The 11,392-nt window shown below is 38.5% G+C and overlaps 2 protein-coding genes across 2 annotated transcripts in view; both read right to left on the bottom strand.

Annotated features, from left to right (window-relative positions):
- The window catches only part of LOC103371347 (serine protease 57), a 9,107-nt gene extending 8,350 nt beyond the window's left edge, over nucleotides 1–757 (bottom strand). The window contains exons 1-3 of the mRNA XM_008300648.1: nucleotides 616–757; nucleotides 387–534; nucleotides 162–294 (exon numbers count right to left, since the gene is read on the bottom strand). Of these exons, the coding sequence (XP_008298870.1) occupies nucleotides 162–294; nucleotides 387–534; nucleotides 616–742 (408 nt within the window). The 5' untranslated portion in view covers nucleotides 743–757. The remainder of the gene's footprint in view (nucleotides 1–161; nucleotides 295–386; nucleotides 535–615) is intronic.
- A 3,551-nt stretch (nucleotides 758–4,308) lies between these two features.
- Nucleotides 4,309–11,392, bottom strand: part of LOC103371338 (transmembrane protease serine 9) — a 9,102-nt gene continuing 2,018 nt past the window's right edge. The window contains exons 3-11 of the mRNA XM_008300638.1: nucleotides 11,214–11,349; nucleotides 10,029–10,292; nucleotides 9,777–9,938; nucleotides 9,657–9,661; nucleotides 5,566–5,651; nucleotides 5,326–5,473; nucleotides 5,100–5,235; nucleotides 4,624–4,890; nucleotides 4,309–4,533 (exon numbers count right to left, since the gene is read on the bottom strand). Coding sequence (XP_008298860.1) covers nucleotides 4,372–4,533; nucleotides 4,624–4,890; nucleotides 5,100–5,235; nucleotides 5,326–5,473; nucleotides 5,566–5,651; nucleotides 9,657–9,661; nucleotides 9,777–9,938; nucleotides 10,029–10,292; nucleotides 11,214–11,349 — 1,366 coding nt within the window. The 3' untranslated portion in view covers nucleotides 4,309–4,371. The remainder of the gene's footprint in view (nucleotides 4,534–4,623; nucleotides 4,891–5,099; nucleotides 5,236–5,325; nucleotides 5,474–5,565; nucleotides 5,652–9,656; nucleotides 9,662–9,776; nucleotides 9,939–10,028; nucleotides 10,293–11,213; nucleotides 11,350–11,392) is intronic.

The raw sequence follows: 11,392 nt of genomic DNA, 5'->3' as shown, positions 1-11,392 counted from the left end.
CCAAGCAATTGCTGGAATATTGGAATATTGTATTTGTGCGTTACATTTTGCCTTCACTGGAAATAACACTTTGGTTTGCTGAATGTATTGTTAGGTAACAGAAACAACAAAAAACACAATTTTGTCGCATGAGACTGTAGCTTGTATGAAAACATACTTACTTTAAGTAGCATGATGTCATTACCGTGTCCAACATCCTGATATGATGGGTGCTTGAATTTCTTTTCAATGATTATTTTTTTAGGGTTCGTCTTGAGATTGTGGGTGCCAAGGACAACATGTGTAGTACGGTAACTGATGGAGAAATCATCAGGAGATGGTCAGTACAGTTTCTAAATTGGCTTTCTAATGACATGAATTGACATAGAAGAAGGTTGATAACTCACAAGTCGTCACAGTGCGCGGCAGTGACCACAAAGTCCTCAGTAATGAGGAATCCTCCACATGCATGACCAAAGACGTTCTGCACCGACACCATAAACAGCAGCGAGTTCTCTGGGGCTTTTTCTCCATCTATGATGTCACTCCCGAGTGCTGCAAATTTCAGTAAAAGTCAAAATCAAGTTAATGCCCATTGAATAGCTGGAGAGTAATAATCAAAGTTAGAATTCTTACCAATTTGTCCAAGACATGTCAGAAGCAGAAGTTTGCGCAGACCATTCATGATGCCAGCACGATCACTAACTTGTCTTCTTAGTGGGGTACAGCTTATCTCTTTATATAGCAGTTTGCTAGATGGCATATCGGACTGTTGACAGTGTTATCTTGAGTTGACCACATCCTTTGTACAAAGTAAGTTTCCATGTTGCGACTTGTATTATCTGATTCATATCTATGATCAAGCACTACTGTGAAGCTACATGCACCAAAGTATCAATATGAGATGAGTTTATCGCAGACTGTCACATGAATTCACTCTTCTTCACTCATTATTTTTAACATTTTCTATTGACTTTTAAATTTCCTTTTTGTATTTCAGCCTCAGGATTTTTTCCTTTTGTTCTTCATTTACAAATCAAGCAACTTTTTTGGACTAATACCACATTTTTGGGGGTTGGTAGAAACTTTGTGACTGTCCTCTGGGTTTTAGGAAACTGCTGATTCATTCATTAGATTCTTCTCTTTACTTCATTTAAGATGTATTTTACGTATTTCTCAGTCGCTTTATTTCATTTTTGACTCTGAGCTATTTTGGATCTGCTTTTTTCACACTGTGATTTTTACAAGAAGTGAACTTAAGTTAGGTGAATTTCATGAGTCTTAACTTTGATATATTTATTATCTTTGTGATGAATAATGTCAGTATACCAGAGAGTATTTGTTTGAAATAGCGACGCTAACATTTCCTTGCAATCTGACAAACTGAATGAACCACAGAGACCAGCTTCCTGCCTCTCCTTTAGCGTCAGTGGTGTAAGAGTCACAGTTGTGAACTAATGCGCTGCTTAAATCCATTTAATAAGTATGTGTTAGCAACAAGGAGCTTCAGTGCTGACTTTGAATGTTTTAACTCACCATAAGAGAGCATGTGTTAATTTAGTAAGATTTGTATAACAGCAGATTTTTAATAATTATTCAAACAAAAAATCAAAATGTTGAAATGTTTTGTCAGCTAAAGCAGCTATATTTAGACTTTTTTTAACGTTACAGACAGCAAGTAATGGGTTTTAAAGAGCCGAGATGTTTTATGATTTGATTTCTTATTAGGATTGACTGAAGAGGAAAATAGTTCTCCCTCATCACTTCACCCATCAGTGACCACAAAGTCTTAATTTATGAGAAACACCCCACATACATGACCTCTATTGTTCTGCACTGAGGACACATACAACAGCAAGTTTCTTGGGCCTTTTTGCCATTTGTAATGTCACTCCAATGTGGTGTAAAGGTAACACGAAAATGAAAGAGGATCAGTGACCCATTTTTAAGCAGAAGAGCAGGAATCACATGCATTCTTGTGACTGTGTACAAGACTCTTTACAAGTACTCCCATTTATACACCATGTTCCCACTAGATGACACTGACCTACATCTGTTCTATTTTACCTTGTAGACTTTATGCTGTGCAACGTGTCCTATCTTTGCATTTTCTTGTTATCATACTGATAACATGCTTGTGTCCCAGCAGCATGAAGCACTACTTGTCTATTTTGCATCTCCTTCTTTCTAGCCATGCTAGCGGCATTCCTCAGCCTCCATCACTGAGTTGGTACAGCTGTTCCTAACGGATTTCCTAGCAATCCCCTGACTTTCTCTGTGCCGCCACCATGCAGTTGACATTTATGGTATCAAGTGAAGTGAGTTGTTTGTAGTCGTTGCATCGACTGACTTGACACTTAGTCATCTCATTTCTGCTACACTTTGCATTTAGTGCTAATTATTAAAAGGCATGAGCCAGCATGCTGAACTCACATGGTGAACATGGCAAACAGAGAACCTCACAGAGCCACTGTCCTCTACTGAACTTTGACACAGTTGGGATTTAACAGTTTCAGCTTTTTGGAAAGCTCACTCGTTTTACATTTTCTGCCTTTAGCGAGTTAAAACAAGACTATTATGTGGGGGGTTTGTATCCTCGTATTGAATTGTCATTATATTTGTATGCATTTGTTGCATGCATCTATATAGGTAGTCACAAGATACTATCATTGTCTCATGGATCCCTGTTACATGTAGATGTGGGGCTGCATTCACAAACATTCTGAGAATATGCTTAGAAAGCTCCTAACTAAGACTAAATGTGAATATAGATGTACTTTGTGATAGTGAGCATAGATTGACAGTGAAATCAATAGATTTTCAGGAGATTAATCAGAGTCTCTGTTAAGACAAGGTGTGATTGTGAACAGTGTTTTATGTAATGGACATCTGTCTTCATTATATAAGCCATACTTACATAAAAGTAGTGTAGCAAATATCCATTTGCACAGTAGCCTATTTACATGCTGATAGTTGTCATATTGCTTGCTTGCATGTTGATATTTGTAATACATAATCAAGCTGATATGAACAAGATGATATCAACAGCTCACCTTTCATCAAGTCATCAGTGCTGCACTGTTTCATTTATCCAGATATCTTAGTGTTGTGATCATTATCATTTTTGGCATTTTGGAGGTATTGTTACGTATATCTGACACAAACATTATCAAATCCATCGCGTTTCATCAACTCACTGTCATTGAACATTTGGAGAATATATCTCCTTGTCACCATTTTCTCCTCTTAAGCTTAAAGAAGCACTCCTCCCTACTCCTGACATCCTCAGGAGCTCTCTGAAAAGCTCAAATACTTTGTGAAAACCTTTTGTTTTTGCCGGGATAAAGTCTAAACTGTGTGTGAAAGTGCTTAGAGAATGGCTAATGTCTTTCGTACCTTTTCAGAGAGAATCTTTGTAGTAAGAAGCTTCATGAATATGGCCCGTGGTGGTGCAACAGGATGTGGCACACAGATGCATTTGGTTCGCTTTTAACCTCATGAACTCATTTCTTGGAAGACGTAGGGCTTGTGCTCTCCAGCCAATACGATTTTACAGAGATTAAATGAGAACATGAAAGTTTCAACTTGTCGAGGCAAAGCAGCCAAGTTTTCTTACTCTCAGCTTTTCTCTTTGTGGATTTTACTCAACCACATCAAGTTGGATGAAACACAAAAGAAACAACGGTATTCTTTGGTGTGGATCTGCTTGAGGAAGCCGACTGAAACGTTTGCTTGCATTCTGTTAAAAGTCGACAGACCACAGAAACCACCGTTTCCAGATTCACATTTGAGCATCAGTGTTCTCACAGTCAGTCGTGAAACCAATGTCCCAGTTACATGTTTCCATTAAAGGGCAGCTACGAGTCAAGCCACATCACCCGTCTTATACTGTACTGATTAACCAAAAGTCTAAAATATGTTTGACCTTCATTTCAAAAAAGTTGAAGGTTCTGGCTTTATGCAAATAGAATATACACCTTCAGGGCATGCAGGTAAACACACAATTATAGGACACTTCACTTGAAGACATCTTACATGCCTGTTTAAGGCAAAACAACTCCTACTAAGATACTACTCATTTGTATTATTTTTGTATTAAGCTGCTGCTAATTTGACTTAAATCCTGTTCATCAGCAATGCAAAAGAGATTCTTTTTAGCCTAGTAGTTAGCTGTGGTTTTTGAAGCTCTACGGGGCCTTTTCAGTGCAACCAAAAATGACACAAACCAGCTTCGTAAATATCATGTAGGACATGTTTATTTAAAATAGTATCTGTGTTCTGATGAGCAGCAAATAAAACACAGCATTTAAAAAGCAAAGTTTATTTTTGCATTTTTCATTATGAGCAAGCACAGAAGTACCCTGCAATGCATTAAATGTATGCTGTGATATGTTATGTTTTACAATGCTTTTGCTTGAGAATTTTGTTGATCCACTGCAGGTACTTCGAAGTATCTGTGTAGACATTAGGCAGATTTGGGTAGTCGCAGTTCAAGTTGAAAGACACGACACCAACGGCCATCCCGCCACACACTAGAGGACCGCCAGAATCACCCTGTGAGGGGGAAGAAGTTCCATTTGTTTATCCATTATTTCTACTACTAGAAACCAGATGATGCTTTCTGTGACGTGACAGTGAACATACCTTACAGAATCCTTTTTTTATGCCGGATCCACCCGTACAGGTGACGTTTTTTGGAAGCTTCCGTCCCATTACCCTCCATTTTCTCTTACATTCCTCCAGATTGACAACAGGCACGTCCACTTCTTGCAGGTCATTAACACTTTCACCACCAGTTTTTGTGCGGCCCCATCCAGCCACACGGCACTTCGCTTTGTCTCTAAGTTTATTTTCACCCTTCGGCAGCCGAATCGGTTGCACTCTGTTGTTCAGTTGAGCTTTTTTCGACAGCTGGGGATGCAAAAAGAATCACGAAAATTCAAAACAAGCCAATACCAAATCTTCTATTAGACCTTAAAGTTAAAAAAAAAAAAAACAGAACTGCTGAAAAATATAACTGTGCAAAAAGTGGATGTCGGTTCTTTGTTTCAGATTGTGTGGAAGTTTCACAGAATTTTATCGTATCCAATATCACCTGGGTTAAATAAAAATATACCTACTTTGAGAAGCATGATGTCATCACCAAACTTAGAATCCTTGAATTGTGGGTACTTGCATCTGCTTACACTGTATCTCATGGTGGCATTGTTAATCTTCTTGAGATTGTGGGTGCCCAGAACAACACTTGTAGGGTTCCTGAATGAGTGATCATTAGTAAGTAATTGTTGTCAGACAGAAGAATTACAATATTGAAAAGCCAAAAAGATTACTACAGCTTGAACTCACGCTTTGTCGCAGTGCGCAGCAGTGACCACAAAGTCTTCACTGACAAGAAATCCTCCACACACATGACCGTCGCTGCTCTGCACCGAGGCCATAAACAGCATTAAGTCATTCGGTACCTTTTTGCCGTTTATTATTTCACCCCCATGTGCTTCAAAAAAAAAAAAAAACGAAGAGGTAAAAAGGATGAGTTCATGTCTCATTTTTGTACCAGACAGTCATAGTTGTATTTCATGAACTTACCATTTTGTCCAAGACATGTCAGAGCATATAAAAGCGTGAGGATGTGCAGGGCTTGCATCATTTTGGCAGGAAACTCAGCTTGTTGTCTTTGGAGAGTCAAGACGACCCCTTTATATACAGCCTGTGGTTTTAGCTCACTTCATCATGACTGTCTTACCTGCATCGTCTCCGCTTCACTGCAACCTTTAATTGTCTTGTGGGGAAGAGTGCATGTGGTCAGTAAACAGATGAAGCATCACATAACATGGTTACTGTGATGCTAAACATGAAGCCTGTGGTTCTGCTGCCTGACAAAAGATCACATATGTCACAGCCTGTTGGATTAATTAGTTTAGCCCGTTTCCTTTTTGCATGTTTTTCTCTGATCATTTCTTTCAAATGTTTTAAAGTGATAAACAAAAACCCTTTCTCGTGAATCAGCTTTTAGGCACTTTAATCCGTTTGTGGGATTTTGCCTGAGCTACTTTCCACCAAAACCTTTGAAAACTAGATGAGTCAGAGAAACCGCAGTTTCAAACTTTGGCTGTCGATATTCTCACAGTGTCACATATGAGACTAATGTCTTAAAATAATTTGATCATTGACCGAGTGCTTACAATCTGAAGGAGCATTATGACTCAGACTTTCATTTCTCCTAATCAGAGTGACACATGCCAGTAAGTGATGTGTATCTTGAAGTGTGTATTCTCACTAACTGGAAATACTGAAGGCTGCTGCAAAGGAGTGTATGTCCCCTTAGTTGTTTTTTAAATACTTGTGAAGAGGAGGCGAGAAATGTGTGAATCAGACCTTTGCATTTAATAATTTTCACCTAACATGAGCATACAGGAAAGGTTATGAAAGCATGCAGAAAAAAGTAAATCACCATCTTGCAGCTGTATGCTCCCACCACCCAGTTAAATCCATGTCTGTCTAGACTCATATATGTAGTGAAGATGTTTCTTAGGTAAACAGGGTTAGTGAAACCAAATCTCTATAATATTGTTAAATGTTATGTGACGGTGAATTCGGCCTTTGGATCTTTTTCATATAAAATGTCATCACTGCAGCGGTTAATCATTTCAATCAACATGAACTGAATTTTTGTCATTATTAGCGCATTAATTCTTGATTTTTTTTTTGCCGAAAATAGTGTGTGTAAGGTCACAAGGGTCTTGAGTGCAAATGAACATCCATCCATCCATCCATCCATCCATCCATCCATCCATCCATCCATTATCTATACCCCGCTTAATCCTCACTAGGGACACAGGGGGGCTGGAGTCTATCCCAGCTGACTTAGGGTGAAGGTAGGGGACACCCTGGACAGGTCGCCAGTCTATCACAGGGCTACACTTAGAGACAGACAACCAAGCACACTCACATTCACACCTACGGACAATTTAGAATCACCAATTAACCTCAACATGTTTTTGGACTGTGGGAGGAAGCCGGAGAACCCGGAGAGAATCTACGCTGCACGGGGAGAACATGCAGAAAGTCCTCACCGGGACGCGAACCGGCGATCTTCTAGCTGCGAGGGGACGGTGGGTGCTAACCACCGCTCCACCTTGCAGCACCCCAAGTGAACATTTGTGCCAAATTTGAAAAAGTTTCCATCCATGTATTCAAGTGATATCTCATTTATGATTGCAAAACAGGAAAAATGCAACATCAGATAATTCCAAAGTGCTCTTATTTAAATGTCTTATAAATAAGACATATAAAGCTCTTTTCCATACACTGCACAGTGAATAAAAACACCATGCAGTAACAAGAACATGCAAAATAACAAGAGCAGAAAGCATTGAGTGCATTTAAAAACAATCATACATTAAAAGCGTCTTTGTAGAGGTGAGTTTAGGTGATTTGAACGTGGATAGGTTTGGGCAGTTACGGATGTTTGGTGGTTAGGAGTTCCACAGGATGGGGGCGGCGACAGAGAAAGCTGTGTCCCCCCAGGTTTGGTGATGTTCTTATGTTCTTGCTGGCCTGCTGATATTAGTCACTAATATGTGTGCATTCAGGTTTCACTTTGTTTTGCTTAGAGAGTGAGGGTGAGCTGCGCCTTTAAGTTTCAAGTTCTGGAAAGTCGTGTGCGGCCTCCGAGGCCAAACAAGCCACTGGATGGTCTGTGACTTTTCTGAGATGTAATAAGCTGCTTGTAAAACACAATGTCTCCTTTTCTACATGATAAATACAAAAGATGAAACGTGTGTGGGGGTTTGGGACTTGTTAAAGGCATCTTTGACAAGCCCACAGCTGAGTAGCAAAAGCAAAATAACCACTTTGCTGTTGAGTCATTTCTAAAGTATTGTGATGACATTTTCAGTTAGCAATGCAAAGCAAGTAACTAATTACAGTATTTACAAAACTTGCCTAACAGTTGCTTGTGTCACATTTAAGTTCTATATATGTTTCATTGTCCGTAGTGGCACCGTTTTTGTCATGCAGTGAACTCACACTTATTTGCATTAATGAATTGTCCCCTGACTACTAATAACTGACTGTTGTATTCATTTTCATTTTGCATCACTTTTGATTCAATCGATTTTGTTTATTTCGGAGCATGTTGGTTCTCTTTCTGTGCATATTATTATGTAGCCACATGAGACATAAATAAACGTGTTAAACACAGAACACACCATCCTCTTTTGAAGGGATCTACGTGACACACTTCATACCGTAAACTTTTCTTATCTTGTATCTTCGCCTAGATGAACCACAAACCACTGATCTCAGCAGCATGCTTTAGCTCTAATGTTCCCACAGTCACAGTTATGAGACTAAAAAACAGCAAAGACAGACAGTAAGTAAGCATTATTACAGTGTTTTAATGTTTTAATTAGCTGCTGTAGATTTTATGCAGACTTACACCATTAACAGTCTTTGGATTTTTTTTCTCAGTTCGGCCTTTTAGGTGACGGAGAAAATCAAAACAGTGTTGTAATAGAGATAACATGATCTGAAACTATAAGAGGAATATGACTTTAAAGCCTGCAACTATTTGTATAGTACAGATAAATCAAGTTTTTCATTCTCAAGTGCTGAAATGAAAAACTAAAATAAAGAAGGTCGTGTCATTTGTGTAGTACAGGAATCAGAGCAGAGCAAGAAGCAGCAGATAGCTGTGCAGGGCGTGCATCACAACCGCAGCGCGTTAACTCAGCAACTTCTGCAACCTTTCAGTGTTTTGTAATGATGAGTTGATGCGATCAGTAAAGATCTTATAACAACAAAACGTGAGAAAGGTTTGCTGAAGCATGCAAAGAAATGAAAGACAACAGTTTTTTTTTCTTTTTTTCCTCCAGTAGTTTATTTCTGTCACTCACTTTAAAACTCAATAGAGAATTATTTCCTGTCAGCTTGTATGAGCATTTGAGTGCAATAGAATAATGTCCAAAATGGAACATGACAGCTTGCAGGTACAAAAATGTGGAAACTTTTCAAACTTTACATGAGAAAATAGTAAAAAAAAAAAATCTTCACAAATGTTCACAAATCTAAACAATTCACTTAGTAAAATACAAACACTTCAGTAGTTTCTGTCATCGATGTTTATCCACACAGCTTTCAGTCTTCTTTTTTGATTATATCTTAGTCGCAAGTAATTGGATTGAAAAGTATAAAAGAAAGGGGACATTACCTCATTTTAATTCTCTATTTATCTTCATCTTGCATCTGTGACACTTTAGTTTTTATTTATTTTTAATTGCATTTATTGAATTTGGGCCACTCTGGTTCTAATATTCTGATATTTTTATGTAGCTGCATCTAATGATCTAATGAACCACAGCAGCCAGTTTCCATCTGCGTGTCTGAGCATTGCCGCTACCTCTGTCACACTGCAGAACCTGTGGCTCTTTCCTGTTTTTGTTTCGTAATAGTCAGCAGGCCAAATGAGCACAGTCTTCTGGAGTAATAATCAGCCAGAATAGTGTTCGACTTCTAAGTAAAGTGCCATAAAAGCTTCTCTTCTTGTCTGTGGATATTGCAGGCTTTTAACTCTGAGAATCTCAACGTCTTAAGCAACAACAGGAGAACAATAACACACTCAGAATTGATATTTCAAGCTTAATCCAGAGAAGTTATGTGAACATTTGCATTTGTACATGTACTGATGACAGAGGTGACACAAGGAAACACTGATTTGGCTCAAAAGGTGATGGACAAAGTGACTAAGACAAAGCAGTACATGAACAAGACAACGTCAAATCATTTTGTTACTCTTAGCATTGCTTTTTCTTCAGGATGTCTTGAATCCAGGGAAGGAATTTTGCTATGTCAGTGTAGACATTTGGCACATCTGGGTAGTCACAAGTATTGTTGTTGTTAAAGGAAGCAATACCGACTGCCAGCTTCCCGTTGCACACCAGAGGGCCACCGGAATCCCCCTGTGTGTGAGGAGGAAACATCTCAATCGTTTCTCTCTTTAGTTATCATTTTTATACAGTATTTTTTTTAATGAAAAAGTAGAAGAATACCTGACAAAATCCTTGTTTTGTGTCGTATCCGCCTGCACAGATAGCAGTAGCAGGAAGTTGACCTCTCCACGCCTCCTGACATGTTTCCAGGTTAATGAAGGGAACGTTCACAACTTGCAGCTCGTCAACAGTTAAGCCATAAGTCTCCGTGGCCCCCCATCCAGCCACTGTGCACTTTTGATGCTTTTTTAGTTTTGTTTGATGACTCGGAATTTCAATTGGCTTAATTTTTCCGTTTTTGCCCAGGCGAGCTTTCCTAGACAACTGGAGACATAAAATAGGAAGAAATTAGAAAAGAAATAAGTTTGCAGTCTTCCTCTGTCGTCATACGTCAGCATAAATGGATCCGGATGTCTAAATATATCAAACTCTCTAGTTTTTTGCACATCGCTTATGCTATCAATTCAATTTCAATTCAACTTTATTTGTATAGCGCATATTTACAACAACAGTCATCTCATAGCGCTTCACAAAGGCAGAGACAGAAACACCCAACAATTCAAAACATCTGGATTCCCTATAAGCTTCAGCAGTCCGCAAGCAGTCCGCAACAGTGGGAAGGAACCGAAAACCCCCAATGAAGATGCTGGACTTGGATATGCAGATAAGAGAGTGGAAGAAAAGTTATATTTGTACTTTATCAGCTATTATCCTAAAACGAGAAGATGTATGCTACATAAAGCTGATAACTTGTGAAATCAAGGTGTGCTGTACTTTAAACATTGTGTATTACCATCAGAGGGCCTATAAGGGAGAGATTTGCCATTTTAAAAATCCTTTCAAGACTTGTTTCAAGACTCAGTGTAAATGTTATGGCTATTCAATGCTTCTTTATTATTTATGGTTATTACATAATGTAATAACATTCCATTTAAGCAATTTTATTGATATTTTGTTGTAATGTGGAATTATGAAAAAATGTGTAAACAGATAAACAAAAAGGAAAAGGTAAAATCTACAAAATACAGATTTTTTTTTTTACAGTGCATTTTATCTGTTAGTATTAATTACTGTCAGCAGTGTTATAGTCAGTGGTTGTGACCCTGAAGATTCTGATAATCTTGTGTCTTTCCTCGTTTAACTTCTCTGGAAATGACACATTTTAATGTGTTGAACTTTACTGAACGAGTTGTAAATAGTGTAAACGTGTGTGACGTCCCTCTGAGGCCAAATGGATTTACTTACTTTGAGGAGCATGATGTCATTCCCAGATGCAACACCCGTATAATTTGGGTGTTTGCACTTCTTGATGCTGTATCTCATTGTGTTGCTATCAACCATCTTGAGATTGTTGGTGCCCAGAACAACACTTGTAGGATTCCTGCATACATGATGATTTGAGAAAGTTTAGAAAGTCTGTTTTG

The sequence above is a fragment of the Stegastes partitus genome, unplaced genomic scaffold, assembly GCF_000690725.1.
Source record: "Stegastes partitus isolate 25-593 unplaced genomic scaffold, Stegastes_partitus-1.0.2 Scaffold33, whole genome shotgun sequence".
NCBI classification, from domain to species: Eukaryota; Metazoa; Chordata; class Actinopteri; family Pomacentridae; genus Stegastes; species Stegastes partitus.
Note: the sequence above shows the minus strand (reverse complement) of the source record. Positions and strands in the feature narration are given on the sequence as shown.